We start from the raw sequence: 12,181 nt of genomic DNA, 5'->3' as shown, positions 1-12,181 counted from the left end.
GCTGTTGAAGAAATGCATTCTATTTTACTTTTACAGTTTTATGTTGTTATTTCACTAGTAATATCAGTGAGACAGTGTTACGTTTTAAAACAATGCTCTAGTTTACTTCCTGCTGAACTGTATGTGATCTGTGGGCGTGACTTCCTTCAGCCATTCAGCAATCGCTGAAATTAGGCTAGACACGCCCGTGGACTATGGAATACGCCACGGGTAAGATCAAAGGGACCGACACCAAAATGTTTTACACTTGATATTGTGAAACGTAACAGGTGATACCAGAAACACATATATAAGAAACCCAGATTACATTTTTAAGGTTTTTTTTTCGAAAGAAATTGGATTAATCACAAACATGAAGGTAGGGTGAATGTTTTTTCTTAAAATAGTGAAAACTTCATACGTCCTTTAAGCATTTTTTGCTTTGTTTTTTTTTATATAATGTATATATCAAAGAAACATCTACACCAAATTTCTATTTTACAATATTACCTTGTAAATAAATTAAAAATACATGTATCAGATTTATATATAAATGGAAATACGCATTGTTTCTAGTGATTCTTTATTATTTAGGTATTGACAATTATTAAACACAGAAAAAAATCATTACATGTTAGTGCAGGTCTAATTATGTATTTGTTTAAAGGCTAGACAGACTAACATAACTTGCCACACACAAAAAAGAGAGAAAGAAAAAAAAAATGATTAAAAATTGAAATATTTTGTAAAACAAATTGATGCATAAAATACTTGGGAAATATTTCACTTTTCCTTTTTTTACTTTTTAAAAGACGATACCATTGATATTATCGACAGTCGTGGCTGTGAACGCCATCCAGCCTGCCTTGTTCAACATCCGACCACGTATCATGACCCAGACGTCGTTCATCTCCAAGATCACTAACAGAGTGGACGCTATTGACAAGTGTAAAATGTGCGTCGATGTCTCCTTCGAAATTTGCAACAACGTTCTCAACATAATTCTCAGTAAGTCTACTTTACCCAGAATGTCTTTACCCAAAAGAGTGTTTTGAATGCTTGCCGATAGTTAATACGTACGGTTTCAGTTGAGATCTCACGTGTTGGGAGTTAAGCCTGGTTTTCAGCGACCTGATACGTATTTTATGGAAACTAGGCTTCACATAGCAAATGCGTCCGTCTGCAATGGTCTGCGTCCGTTACAGAGTTTTTTTGAAACCAGACTTTATTCAAGTGTTTCATAAAATTATGTTGGTACGTGTGTTGTGGTATGTCAGATTCAGTTAAGATTTCGCTTTTTCATTCGCCTAACCAGGATTATATATTGGGGCGGTGGGACACCTACACTGTCTATGAGTGGTATTATGGAGCGACAGTTAAATATAACCAGGGAGGGGGCATGGCTCCCATGACCTCTTTTCTAGCTACGTCAGTGCACGTGTTAACCAAATCTTTCTTTTAACCAAAAACTCAATTTTTTAAACAGCGTTTTCGGGGTTTTCTAGCGACCTTTCACGGTTTTGTTAAAATCATCTTGGACTCGATCCCATTTACTAACTGTATGCCACGTTGCCCGCACATTTTTTATCTGTTGTTTTGTGTCACGACATAAAAATATGCATGGATATGTAAGTCTGTGCATATTATAATAGCATTGTTTATGATATCACTACATACATTTCTGATGTCGGTTTGGTTGGTTCATGTTCAAAACTCTGCAACATGGTGGAAGAGAAAACTGGCTCCGAACTTATTGGAACTCTTTATAAAATCGATTGTTATTTTCTTGGCATTGATGGATTTATCAAACTCATTCAGAAGTAAGTAGGAGATGAAATCGAACATAAGGCAATAAATAAATAAATGAATGATTTAAAAATAGAAAATGGCATCAGGATACGCACTTATCCATTAACGTTGTGTTTAAACGCGCACGCATACTACTTTATGAGACTTTTATAAATGGATACTATACTTTGTGCCAGTCAGTATCATGAGTTGTTATGCTTCATTTAAATAGTTTCCAATGGCTTATAAAATTTCACAGAAGAAAATCTCTGAATGATTTACAAGTATGTCTAAAGAGGCCTTAAAATGTATGTTTCTGTGCACCCAACCCTAACTACAAAAAAGGCACACTTGAATTGTTTCGATGTTTTATTACTGACTTTAAATATATATACATGTATATGGACCACTTGAATTTCTTTTTATATCAATATGTGCAGGTAGTTTAGACATTAACAAAATCAACCAGTAGTCAACATTACACGGTCTCTGAATCAAAAATATTATTGGTAATAAATCTTAAGGCAGAAATGAATATTACTTGTATATTGCAGGAAATTGCATTTTATAATATCTAGTTTTTTTAAATTATACGTGGAAGCATATCCCGATCCCCTTTGCTGTGCACCCTAGATCTCAGTCAATCCCCTTCCCAACCCAAAAAATTTAAATCTTCTAGCTTCCGCCGTGCCTGCCTTGTTTTTAATTACAAACACGTACATGTATTACGATATTTTAAGAGCACGAGGCCAGCTAACTTAATAATCACATTTTTATACGACTTATAAAACTAATTATATAACTACGTTGATTAGAATATTTAGTTTCATAAATAACCATGTTTTGCGCTAGACTAATGACATATTAATTTCCTTCATTTCCAATAAAAAAGAGTGTTATTTATTAAATTGTGTTTTGTATTGTTGTTTTCAAAATACAAATGATAGATGTATGGTATGATTAGAATGATATATATATATATATATATATATTGAACATTAAAAAAAGAAAGATACATACATGTATATATTTTACACTAGAGCTGACCTCGATCCTAAAATGATATAGTTAAAATGTGTGCAGTGAACGACCATGGTGACGCACACATCACCAAGTTTTCCATCACCCCAGTATCCGGCCCACAAGGTAATTGATTCGTTTTAATTTACTATTGCAAAGTATGAAATGTATGACGTATATTAACTACAGGAAGAATAAAACTACGAACATTCAAATATTTGCAGTTTAAAGCTTCGGACTCACCTCACCATCATTTACTAATACAAAATACAAACACGAGTGAAATTTCGATAAACTCGTGTTATGACTACAAGCAGTTATTATCAACCTGTTTTAATATATTTTCGAGTGTTAAAAAAGAAGAAGAAAAAAGAAGATAATAATAGATTAGCAGTTATAGCCAAAAGATATCGACGAATGGCCTGAGACGGTTTTAAAGTTAATGACGATGATCCAATATAAACGCTTATATAATACAAACACATTCCAGATTGCAGTTTATAATACCAATGTTATAAACATTTTATTACATTTAAAAGTATAAAGAATTAACAGCTTTAATAAACACCTAAGACAATGTATTGTGAAGTCGGTACCTGTAGTATATTTTATGTGCAGATTTAATCATGTGATATATATGATTCTTTCAAAATAACGCCCGAAATAGAAATCGAAATGCAGGAATTCAATTTATTTTAGACAATTTCAAAATATTACGTTAATGATTTAGTATACCCATATGGTATGGGCATCAAGAAACGTACTTTTAAAAAATGATCGGAGATGACCTATTACTGTGCCCGAATGGTTTTTGTAATTCCACTGCACTTAATTTAGGCTTGGTACAGCCATGGACATATACTATAAAATAAATACCGTAACCTTCGTATATACGTAACAGAACAAATTAGTGTATCAGTTCATGGCTTTACTGACGATTCTACCTCGTATGTAACGTTCAATACTGATTTCTTCCAGGTCCCAGGACGATTGGACTGACCTATGTGTCCAAAAACGGAACTGGAACCGGGCAAATAGTTGTAGTCATCCACACCATTGATGGGGTCCCAGTAGGTGAGTGAGGACCATAAGCGTACTAGACAGGGTGGGGTGGGGTGGGGGTGTAGCAACTGCCCCCTAATGCTGGAACAAATACTCAAATTCGGGCAAAAACGATATATATTTGGGCAAAATGTACTAACATGAGGCCTTTTCACCATGTATTTCCACCATTCTACCCGCAAAATTAGTTGTAACAATGTAAAAATGAGTTGTGATTCGTTTGCAACCCAATATAGCTGTTGGGCAGTAGTGCTAATATGAAAAAGGTTGTTATCCAGATACGAGCATTTTCGTTTAATTCGGGCAAACACCAGCCCCCCCCCCCCCCCCCCCCCAATAAATGGGAACCCGTACGCCTATGATAATGCTTATTTCGTATGTTACGTTCGCCTACGTCTCAGAAGACCTTGTCGGTGTCAGCGCTACGTTATCGTAGTGGAGGGACGGGTTAGTTGAGCCACTGGGTTAGTTGATCCACCCCTTCCCATTAGTTTCTGAATAGAGACATGTGACATTTGGCACCATATTTGGAGAGGCCATGACCCTGTGCCTCATTGATGTAATGGCAGGCAGCAGGCACACTTGTATAAATTTTGCCTTGAAAAAGACATTTTAACACAGGAGAAAGTAAGATTCATCACTCAAGGTATATTAATTTATATCAGAAGAATCATAAATATTTTGCATGTTCCCTGACTTGTAATTAAAACATTGTTTTACTCTATATTTCTACGAACAGTAATGGTTAAGTTTGTGCCACTATTTTAACAGCATGAATTAAAATATTAAAATGGCCAGTATTGGGCAAGTTGTGTCAGTCTGATTGGGGTAATCCATGAACAACTTACCCCATTGTGTTTTCTAAATATGATCAACTTACCTCTATTGTCTTTTTTTCCAGTATGTTTTTTCCATATTGAAAATATGTTTTCAGTCTTATACTCACAATATGTTTATCAGACATTCTTATATGCTTAATATGTTTATTATGTTTGAATTTGTTTGCATTCGAATAAAACAATCTTCGTGTGGGACAGATACAGATACAGAATAACGTGTCAAGATAGAATTTTCAAGTAATTTGTGTTTGAGACAGGATTTGAATTTAGTTCTCAAATGTTAATGCGTTTTTATTGACTTTATTCTATGATTTAACGTGTTTGATGGTACAGTATGTTATATAGATATGAAAGTATATTATTATTTGTGAGATATGTTCTCGAGAAATCTCTCGTAGTAGGCTATTGTAGAGACATATTCAAAGGGAACGTTTTCAGTCTTACTCACAATATGTTTATCAGACATTCCTATATGCTTAATATGTTTGGAGTTTCAAATTACGATGTTTATTATGTTTGAATTTGTTTGCATTCGAATAAAACAATCTCCAAGTAAAGTACAGTATATTGATCAACTTGCCCCTTGACCTGGCACATCTTACCCCAGAAGGTGTGTTATTTGAGCCATTTGTTTGCATTCGAATAAAACAATCTTCAAGTAAAGTACAGTATATTGATCAACTTGCCCCTTGACATGGCACATCTTACCCCAGAAGGTGTGTTATTTGAGCCATTTGTTTGCATTCGAATAAAACAATCTTCAAGTAAAGTACAGTATATTGATCAACTTGCCCCTTGACCTGGCACATCTTACCCCAGGTGTGTTATTTGAGCCATTTGTTTGCATTCGAATAAAACAATGTTCAAGTAAAGTACAGTATATTGATCAACTTGCCCCTTGCATATCTTACCCCAGAAGGTGTGTTATTTGAGCCATTTGTTTGCATTCGAATAAAACAATCTTCAAGTAAAGTACAGTATATTGATCAACTTGCCCCTTGCATATCTTACCCCAGAAGGTGTGTTATTTGAGCCATTTGTTTGCATTCGAATAAAACAATCTCCAAGTAAAGTACAGTATATTGATCAACTTGCCCCTTGCATATCTTACCCCAGAAGGTGTGTTATTTGAGCCATTTGTTTGCATTCGAATAAAACAATCTTCAAGTAAAGTACAGTATATTGATCAACTTGCCCCTTGACCTGGCACATCTTACCCCAGGTGTGTTATTTGAGCCATTTGTTTGCATTCGAATAAAACAATCTTCAAGTAAAGTACAGTATATTGATCAACTTGCCCCTTGACATGGCACATCTTACCCCAGAAGGTGTGTTATTTGAGCCATTTGTTTGCATTCAAATAAAACAATCTTCAAGTAAAGTACAGTATATTGATCAACTTGCCCCTTGACATGGCACATCTTACCCCAGAAGGTGTGTTATTTGAGCCATTTGTTTGCATTCAAATAAAACAATCTTCAAGTAAAGTACAGTATATTGATCAACTTGCCCCTTGACATGGCACATCTTACCCCAGAAGGTGTGTTATTTGAGCCATTTGTTTGCATTCAAATAAAACAATCTTCAAGTAAAGTACAGTATATTGATCAACTTGCCCCTTGACATGGCACATCTTACCCCAGAAGGTGTGTTATTTGAGCCATTTGTTTGCATTCAAATAAAACAATCTTCAAGTAAAGTACAGTATATTGATCAACTTGCCCCTTGACCTGGCACATCTTACCCCAGGTGTGTTATTTGAGCCATTTGTTTGCATTCGAATAAAACAATCTTCAAGTAAAGTACAGTATATTGATCAACTTGCCCCTTGACATGGCACATCTTACCCCAGAAGGTGTGTTATTTGAGCCATTTGTTTGCATTCAAATAAAACAATCTTCAAGTAAAGTACAGTATATTGATCAACTTGCCCCTTGACCTGGCACATCTTACCCCAGAAGGTGTGTTATTTGAGCCATTTGTTTGCATTCAAATAAAACAATCTTCAAGTAAAGTACAATATATTGATCAACTTGCCCCTTGACATGGCACATCTTACCCCAGAAGGTGTGTTATTTGAGCCATTTGTTTGCATTCGAATAAAACAATCTTCAAGTAAAGTACAGTATATTGATCAACTTGCCCCTTGACATGGCACATCTTACCCCAGAAGGTGTGTTATTTGAGCCATTTGTTTGCATTCGAATAAAACAATCTTCAAGTAAAGTACAGTATATTGATCAACTTGCCCCTTGACCTGGCACATCTTACCCCAGGTGTGTTATTTGAGCCATTTGTTTGCATTCGAATAAAACAATGTTCAAGTAAAGTACAGTATATTGATCAACTTGCCCCTTGCATATCTTACCCCAGAAGGTGTGTTATTTGAGCCATTTGTTTGCATTCGAATAAAACAATCTTCAAGTAAAGTACAGTATATTGATCAACTTGCCCCTTGCATATCTTACCCCAGAAGGTGTGTTATTTGAGCCATTTGTTTGCATTCGAATAAAACAATCTCCAAGTAAAGTACAGTATATTGATCAACTTGCCCCTTGCATATCTTACCCCAGAAGGTGTGTTATTTGAGCCATTTGTTTGCATTCGAATAAAACAATCTTCAAGTAAAGTACAGTATATTGATCAACTTGCCCCTTGACCTGGCACATCTTACCCCAGGTGTGTTATTTGAGCCATTTGTTTGCATTCGAATAAAACAATCTTCAAGTAAAGTACAGTATATTGATCAACTTGCCCCTTGACATGGCACATCTTACCCCAGAAGGTGTGTTATTTGAGCCATTTGTTTGCATTCAAATAAAACAATCTTCAAGTAAAGTACAGTATATTGATCAACTTGCCCCTTGACATGGCACATCTTACCCCAGAAGGTGTGTTATTTGAGCCATTTGTTTGCATTCAAATAAAACAATCTTCAAGTAAAGTACAGTATATTGATCAACTTGCCCCTTGACATGGCACATCTTACCCCAGAAGGTGTGTTATTTGAGCCATTTGTTTGCATTCAAATAAAACAATCTTCAAGTAAAGTACAGTATATTGATCAACTTGCCCCTTGACATGGCACATCTTACCCCAGAAGGTGTGTTATTTGAGCCATTTGTTTGCATTCAAATAAAACAATCTTCAAGTAAAGTACAGTATATTGATCAACTTGCCCCTTGACCTGGCACATCTTACCCCAGGTGTGTTATTTGAGCCATTTGTTTGCATTCGAATAAAACAATCTTCAAGTAAAGTACAGTATATTGATCAACTTGCCCCTTGACATGGCACATCTTACCCCAGAAGGTGTGTTATTTGAGCCATTTGTTTGCATTCAAATAAAACAATCTTCAAGTAAAGTACAGTATATTGATCAACTTGCCCCTTGACCTGGCACATCTTACCCCAGAAGGTGTGTTATTTGAGCCATTTGTTTGCATTCAAATAAAACAATCTTCAAGTAAAGTACAATATATTGATCAACTTGCCCCTTGACATGGCACATCTTACCCCAGAAGGTGTGTTATTTGAGCCATTTGTTTGCATTCAAATAAAACAATCTTCAAGTAAAGTACAGTATATTGATCAACTTGCCCCTTGACATGGCACATCTTACCCCAGGTGTGTTATTTGAGCCATTTGTTTGCATTCAAATAAAACAATCTTCAAGTAAAGTACAGTATATTGATCAACTTGCCCCTTGACATGGCACATCTTACCCCAGGTGTGTTATTTGAGCCATTTGTTTGCATTCAAATAAAACAATCTTCAAGTAAAGTACAGTATATTGATCAACTTGCCCCTTGACATGGCACATCTTACCCCAGAAGGTGTGTTATTTGAGCCATTTGTTTGCATTCAAATAAAACAATCTTCAAGTAAAGTACAGTATATTGATCAACTTGCCCCTTGACCTGGCACATCTTACCCCAGGTGTGTTATTTGAGCCATTTGTTTGCATTCGAATAAAACAATCTTCAAGTAAAGTACAGTATATTGATCAACTTGCCCCTTGCATATCTTACCCCAGAAGGTGTGTTATTTGAGCCATTTTTTATAAAATGTTTGATAAGCCACTATTATGCAGGGACACGACTAAGTTATAATAACTTGACTAGAATGTGTGCACAACTGTATGCTGCAAACATTAGACTATAAACCATCACCTAGCATATCTTAATTCAAGTACAGGACTTGTTAGAGTAAACATTTTCTCAACTAACCCGTTCCTCCCCAATCTACATGTAGGTCTTGTGTAACTCGGGGAGCGGTTTGTCGTATGATCGGTCTCTCGATAAATCCAATATTCCGCAGACTCCGCTAATTCCCTATGACTTATATACTAAGAAAACTTTATCTCGTGGTGCGAAATCATTTATTTATGTCTTATTACTTTTACTATTATATTGTTATTACTTACCAGTTGGGCTGTCTGAGAAGATAAAATGTTAATAATGAATACTGATAAACCATCGATTACTTCCATTTCTTTTATTTTTCTGTCCTTTCAGTTTATTCAACCGGTTATTTTTGGTTGTTGTTGTTTGGGGGGGGGGGGGGGGGTTGGGGGGTATTATAAAAATTTACTTTCATTGATTGACTGATTTAAGAAAATTGCAGTCGGCTCATTGTATCATGTAATGTTTGTAATTAATAGAGGGCCTCGTAAGTTTGATAACTTATACATACATACATACATACATATATATATATATATATACACACACACGCACACACACACACACATTATATGCAATAAAATGTTTTCAATCAATATACCAAATTTTGCCCAAAAACAGTGGTATAACACGACATAAGCGTACGGGCAAAAATAGCCTCCCCCACCCCCACTCCCCACGAATGGCAGCTCGTACGTTTATGGATACTATTATGTTTGATGCTAATGCTCATCGCATTCCAGACGTGACCTCTACCACTGAGCGTCATTCCGTTCATAACAAAACAGAAAGGATTATAATATTGCCTCACAACTGACATTTATCATACAGATATTAAAAACCATGAAAATAAAGCAGTTTAGTCTAATGTCAGAATTATTAATGTATATATAGCTGGGACCGTGTCCAATTACTGAATCAAATGTCCCACAGCCTTTGATCAGTAGGATTAGGAGTTTTATTATTTTGTTTTTTAAAACATAAAACACAGAATTACTAACACTTTGTTACATTTGTAGACGGTGGATTCCTGAACGACGCTGCCCCAGCTGGAACCTACCACCGCGGCTTCAACCTAAAGGCTCAACCAGATCCCGACTGCGACCCCAGTCAAGAAGACCGTGAAAAGTGGCTCCCAGGAGACTACACCATGCATATTGGTCAGTAGTCGTTTTCAAAACGTATAGTAGGGAATAGTTCGATTCAAGTATGGACATTGTCAGATTCTGGAAATGTCAACGGCATCCCAGAAATATTTCACTTTGGCGCGGCGCTATCCTAATGCACACATGGATAGAATACGATTCTCCAAACTGCCATCGTGCGTTTGATGTAAAGCACACTGAGCCTGGCATTGTTACGGGTTGACGCACGTTTATAGAAGCGGATTGGTCTTATGGGCTATTAATAATGTATTGATCGTCAACTTGAATTCCACAAGCTCTTCTGTGAGTCTGATCTGGGTAAACTTCTAGATCCTGAAATAAATGTGTGATAAAAACTGTCGTTCACCATTACTATAACATTACAGTGGACCTGAAAGCATGGTGCTGTGAATTTTGTTTGTATGTTTTTAAATCTTTATATAATCATGTATGCCACTTACAGATTTTTTGGAATCTTTCTGATCTTTTATTCTAAGGAGTCAATCATTATTTTGATGATGCATGCATTTGTTTTTGATATCAATATTTTTAAGATAACTACATTTTAAAAATTATCGTTTTCAAGAATGGTAAACTCATTCGAATGAATTAAATGCGTTTCTTGAATTTTTTGCTCATGTCAAGTGGGTGATATCAAAGATGAAAATTATCAGGTATCAATATGATTAAGGATCAACTATTTAAAAATATTCGATCATTACACGTCATACCGATTTCATTCACCGATATTTAATTTTATGTACACATCTAACAGAAACGTGTTTTTTTTAGTATGTTGAATGTATAGAATTCCTTGAATTTTTATTTTTTTATTTTTTTTATTTCTTGATTTTTCTTTTTATTAGCAAAGGTACAGTTTATAAAACATAAATTACAAAATACAAGAAAAAAAAGAACAATATACTATACACACAGCACGTAATTGAATACACAGTATTTGGAAAAAAAGAAGGTAAAGGTATGTACAGCTGATGATTCAGGGAGGTATAACATGTAATTGAACACATGGGCTATTTCACCGCAGATCTCCCATTTCCACGACTTCTATATTTGCATAAATATATATTATTATAAATGCATTAAAACCAGTTGATTAAATCAACCTTAATAAAAAGAAAACGGAGAAGAATAATATTTATTCACTGGCTTCTAATACCGCGACAAATAGGCACCATTTTTTAATATGGTCGTCCCCTTGCAAATTTATTTTTGATATTATTTTTTCTGTCATATAATAATCCTTTACCATGGCTAGAAGACGAGGAAACGATAGTGAGATGTTCGCTACACGAGCATTATATATATATTTTTTTGTTATTAAAATTAAATGATTAAGTATTTTTTGTCCTTTTTGTATACCAAATATTACCTTTCTATCGTTTATAACTGTACGGCATCCCGTGACGTCAAAAATCCAAGATTCCAAATTTCGCCACAAAGAAGACACATTTGAACATTTTACAAAAAGGTGCGTTATCGTTTCCTCGTCCTCATTACAGAAAGTACAAAGTGCATCGTCCCGAATCCCTATCCTACATAGAAAGCTATTGGTTGCTATTATTCTATTAAGAATTTATGAAAAATTCCTTGATGACAAACATTTTGTGCCAATGATAATCTAGGTCCCCTCCCCTGCAAAAATCCCTACTCTGGGTATGTCATTAAAGTTAGCCTATTAACACACAGATAATCATATCTACTTAACGGCCTAGGTGGTGCCGTGGTTAAACCATCGGACATAAAACTGGTAGATAAAGGGTTCGCAGTCCGGTACTATCTCCCACCCAGAGCGAGTTTTAACACCTCAATGAGTAGGTGTAAGGCCACTACACCCTCTTCTTTCTCACTTACCACTAATAACTAACAACTAACCCACTGTCCTTGATAGACAGCCCAAATAGCTGAAGTGTGTGCCCAGGACAGTGTGCTTGAACCTTAATTGAATATAAGCACGGAAATAAGTTGAAATGAATGTATATATTTACAATGCTACTGTTGCTTTTTCAGACCTCTGCACGGCGAATGTGGAAGCAAACACCCACACAGTAAACTATACGACACTTGTAATATTACATTCACCATCACCAAATGAGTGAAAACAACTGTCGTTCTATACTAGGTGGCAATAAAAACGCAATCTCGG

The 12,181-nt window shown here is 35.5% G+C and overlaps 1 protein-coding gene across 1 annotated transcript; it reads left to right on the top strand.

Annotated features, from left to right (window-relative positions):
* Positions 1–266: 266 nt before the first annotated feature.
* LOC121371312 lies at positions 267–12,181 on the top strand. The gene is made up of 5 exons (XM_041497114.1): positions 267–358; positions 792–987; positions 3,766–3,861; positions 9,892–10,032; positions 12,046–12,181. The coding sequence occupies exons 1-5, from the start codon at positions 353–355 to the stop codon at positions 12,132–12,134; spliced, it is 528 nt and encodes a 175-aa protein (XP_041353048.1). The 5' UTR covers positions 267–352; the 3' UTR covers positions 12,135–12,181.

The sequence above is a fragment of the Gigantopelta aegis genome, chromosome 4 (genome assembly GCF_016097555.1).
Source record: "Gigantopelta aegis isolate Gae_Host chromosome 4, Gae_host_genome, whole genome shotgun sequence".
Classification (NCBI taxonomy): domain Eukaryota; kingdom Metazoa; phylum Mollusca; class Gastropoda; order Neomphalida; family Peltospiridae; genus Gigantopelta; species Gigantopelta aegis.
Note: the sequence above shows the minus strand (reverse complement) of the source record. Positions and strands in the feature narration are given on the sequence as shown.